This window comes from Octopus bimaculoides, chromosome 28, assembly GCF_001194135.2.
Source record: "Octopus bimaculoides isolate UCB-OBI-ISO-001 chromosome 28, ASM119413v2, whole genome shotgun sequence".
Lineage (NCBI taxonomy): Eukaryota > Metazoa > Mollusca > Cephalopoda > Octopoda > Octopodidae > Octopus > Octopus bimaculoides.
In genome coordinates this window covers 17,922,632-17,927,153 of record NC_069008.1, presented here as the reverse complement: position 1 = coordinate 17,927,153, position 4,522 = coordinate 17,922,632, and the positions used below count along the sequence as shown (strand labels likewise).

General features: G+C 39.8%; 1 protein-coding gene across 1 annotated transcript in view; it reads right to left on the bottom strand.

Moving 5' to 3' along the window:
- Positions 1–123: 123 nt before the first annotated feature.
- LOC106872264 (WD repeat-containing protein on Y chromosome) overlaps positions 124–4,522 on the bottom strand; it is a 91,170-nt gene continuing 86,771 nt past the window's right edge. The window contains exons 22-26 of the mRNA XM_052977508.1: positions 4,097–4,100; positions 3,817–3,951; positions 1,576–1,727; positions 789–839; positions 124–687 (exon numbers count right to left, since the gene is read on the bottom strand). Coding sequence (XP_052833468.1) covers positions 190–687; positions 789–839; positions 1,576–1,727; positions 3,817–3,951; positions 4,097–4,100 — 840 coding nt within the window. The 3' untranslated portion in view covers positions 124–189. The remainder of the gene's footprint in view (positions 688–788; positions 840–1,575; positions 1,728–3,816; positions 3,952–4,096; positions 4,101–4,522) is intronic.

Below are 4,522 nucleotides of genomic sequence, written 5' to 3'. Positions count from 1 at the left end.
AACTTATTTATGTCTTTTTAAGCCGGGTACTTACTGGATCAGTCTGTTATGCCAGGCCCCTAGATTACAGGGATGTAAACAAACCAACACCAATTGTTAAGCGTTGGGGCACACACACACACACACACACACTCAACTGGCAAAAATGAGCCTTGTCACAGTCTGTGTCACACTGATTGTCCCCAAGAACTATGTACGTGTGTGTCTATGTGTGTGTGCAACTATGTGTCTGTGTGTGTGCATGTGTTTGTGTCTCCGTGTGTGTGTCTGTGTTTGTGTCTCTGTGTCTGTATGTGTTTGTGACTGTGTGTGTCTGTCTGTCTGTCTGTCTGTCTGTCTGTGTGTGTGTGTGTGTACAAAACCTTGTGAGTGGATTTGGTCCATGCAAACATCTAAAAAAACTTCCCAAAGGTCATTGTCTGACCAGTAAATACTTCTGCCAAAGAATCCAAGAATAGAATTTAGAGAACCAACACCAATATTCCACAATTTACCAAGGATGGTCTTCTCCCAAGTATTCCATCGAAACATATCTGCTTTTGTGATGGCTTCCTCTTCGTCTTCCTCCTCTTCCAAATTACTCATAGCAATCTCTTCTTTCCCATCTTTTTCTTCTTCTTCTTCTTCTTCATCCTCTTCGCCTTCGTCATCATCATCTTCCTCTTTGTCTTGAGTAAATGAAGACATCTGCAAGATGGTAAAAAGACAAAAAAATTTTGATCATACACGAAGTAACTAATGAAAGAGCAAAACATTTCAAAGAATGAAGTAAATATTTGTCCACTAACCTTGGTCTCTGGTTCAATCCTGAGGCAGGGATCAAGTTTCCAATGTCCCTCCTGTGACACAGAAATATGTAGAAAAGATTAGTTTTATAAACATAACATGGAACCATGTGACCAAGAAGCAAACTTCTCGTCACACAGCTCCTAAGATGGTTCTCTGGTCAGCTTCAACACACGAGGGACTAACAGCCAATATTATGGGCATTAAGACTGCTGTGAAGGTGCATGGCTCAGCGGTTAGAGCATTGGGCTCACAAACATGAGATAGTGAGTTCGATTCCTGGACTGGGCCGTGTGTTGCATTCTTGAGCAAGACACTTTACTTCACATTGCTCCAGTTCACTCAGCTGTAGAAATGAGTTCTGACGTCACTGGTGCCAAGCTGTATTGGCCCCTTTTGCCTCTACCTTGAATAACATTGGTGGTGTGGAGAGGGCAGGGGCTGGTATGCATGGGTGACTGCTGGTCTCCCATAAACAACCTTGCCTGGTCTTGTGCCTCAGAGGGGGAACTTTTTAGGTGCAATGCCAAGGTCATTTGTGATTGAAGGGGGGTCTTTTTAAAGACTGCCTACACAGATGATTCATTTCCAATGATGAAGACTTATATAGGACCAGCCACACTTTATAGAAATGCTGAGAGCAAAAAATTGGTGCCAATAAATGCTGCTAACCCATTGAACAAGAGGCCTCAGACTTTTCTATGAGAGTTCTCCATCTCCTAGGTTTGTTGCCTTAGCAACTACATAACACAGGGTGTGGTAAGCAGAAGAGGGCATTGATAGACTCACCTGGCCAAAGACACCGATCTGTTGTCCGTTAAGGTGTGAGATGACCACTGTAGAATCGGAGGAGGCAGAGACGATAAATGGACACTGGTTACGTTCACAGAGACGCAGGCTGTTGACCATGTCGGTGTGAGGCTGGAACGTGGTCAATAATGCTGTGAATGAGGAATGGAAAATGGTTAGCAATGACCACCCGGAATTTGGGTACCTTTAGATGAAGGTAACCTGGAGCAGACATTCTGATGTGTGTGTGTGTATGTGAGTGTATGTATATATGTGTTTATTGCTTTAGTAAAGAGATGAAGTATTTTTTTTTATTTAAGAAGCCACAGAAATTTGAATAAACGCTGTACCTATTGCTGATGTGCAATATGAATTATATGAAATTAAAGCTGTCAACGTTATCTTGTAAGTACCTCATGGACCTTGACAATGCTCTATTGTTTCCTCACACCTATGTATCTATATGTCTAAAGATAAGTTTATTATTGTAAGGCTTGTCCTGGTATATCAAAAAATTTTCATCTTATCAAATATATTCACTTAACAAACTCCAGAAACTGATAATATTCTTAAACTGTGCCTCGTATCAAAGTTATATAAGCTATTATTAAATTACCATTAATGAAAATAGAGATGAGCACGAACAAAAGACTGTTGCAGATAAAAACAGTAAAATGTTGTCTGCAACGAATTAATAGTGTTTATTAATAAACATCAAAATCTACTCCGCAGTGAATGCAATGAATATTTAAATTTATGAAGAATTGAACACAGTTAATGAAATGAATATTTAAATTTGCGAGAATCGAAATTATAGTCAATTTCTTAGAACATGAATTTATAAAAATACTTCCAGACAGTCAAGCTTTTAATAATTGCTTTCTTTTAGTATTTTTACTAATTGTTACACATCTAATTAATTAGCAGCTTTTTCAATTATAGTATATATATTATTATTATTATTATTATTGCCTTTGCACAGCTTCTAACACCGGAGATGTACTACAGTGTCAGCTGTTCACTACCAGTGACCTAAGGTAACACCTCTCATTTTTCGAGCACCTTCCGGAGAATTTGAACAGTTCCAAGCAGTGCTGCTTTCTGCAAGTACTCCACCCTTATTGCAGCCCCTATTTGCTCCATGTACTTCTCGAGATTTTTACTCACTGTTCCCAGGGTTCCAACAATCATTGGTACTACTGCTACCTTTTCAATCCACCACAACTGCTTAACTTCTCAAGCTAACCTGTCATATCTACCGACTTTTCTTTCTTCCTTATCGCATACCTTGTTGTCAGCTGGGCATGCTATATCTAGGATCCAACAGAGCTCGGCATCTTTCTCAATTAAGACTATATCCGGCTTCCTATAATTATTATTATTATTATTATTATTATTATTATTATTTGTAGTAGTAGTAATAGCTGTAGTAGCGGGATAGGGGGTCATTGTAACAGGAAACATTCATCCATGTCGCATTGCCACGGATACCTGAATGTGCAGCATTGCCTGCAACTGTCACATCATCACAGCAGGAAAACATGGTGCAAATGCACCAAACAATGCACATGCGAAGGTGTAACTGGGTGCATGGCGACAGGAATGGGGGGGGGAAGAGGGGGATGTGTGTGTGACTGCAGGGATTGATTGTCATGTGATATCTGCAAGTCTGCAGTTGCATCGACAGTCAGGCGTGCACAGAATAATGCACTTGCAATTAATATTATCATAAACACCTTTATAGTTTTATTGTTTGGTGGAGGTGGTGGAGGTGTTGTTGTTGGTGGTGGTGGTTGTGGAAACTCAGCATGTGTGTGTGTGTGTGTGTGTGTTTTATCTTTTACTTGTTTCAATCCTTGGACTGTGGCCATGCTGGAGCACTACTTGAAAGGGGCTTTGGTCAAAAAAACTCAGGCCCAGACTTGTGCTTCTTGTCTTTTTCTTTCCAACCTGGTACTTTATTTCTATCGTTCTCTTTTGCCAGACCACTAAGTCATAGGAGCATAAACAAACTAACACCAGCTGCCAAGGAGTGGTGGGAGACACAAAGACATACACATTACACACACACACAGTCACACACACTTACACACACATTTAGACACCACGCACACGCACACACACTTGCGTTCTGTCAGTTCCATAATTCAAGAAAAAAGTGAAAAAATCACAACAAAAAAGAAAATGAGTATATAATGTCTACATAATGTGTGTATAATGTGTATATACGGTGATACTTACGAGGGGGAATATCCAGTGTCGATGGAGAAAGATCCGTGGCATAATCCGATATATCCCAGACCTTGATCCAACCTTGGATGTCTCCAGTTATCAGGTATTTATCCATGGATCCCACTGTCATCGTTATACTGCCAGCTGTAACATATATATATATATATGTATACAGTATATACATACACACATATATGTGTATGTGTATACAAACATACACATATATATATATATGTATATACAAAGACAGACATTGCACACACACACACCGAATGTCTTCATACAATACCTGCCTTATAAGAGACTCAGAATCCCATATCCCTGGAGAGGGACCTGATTGACTTGGAGGGGTCGTTGTCAATCATGGCCTGGATCTCACCAACACATTCAGGAGTTCTTTTCTTATGAGTTTCCCAAGCTGCCGTACTTTCGTAATCACCATTAGACTCAACCAACTCTTTCTGAATCCTTGATTGACTCCCAAATACTCTCAAATGTTTGTATTAGAGCTTCCGACTCGAATGCCAAGCAGTACAGCATGTCGTTTCCAAATTTCTGGCAGAGTGAATTGCGTCATGGTGCTGTTTTTCTCATCAGACAGTGCCCAACTGACCCTACTATACTGTGTAGTTGACAAAATCAAAAACAAACAATGCACATGCATGAAATTAAAAATATAATATATATACACACACACACACATATATATATATAT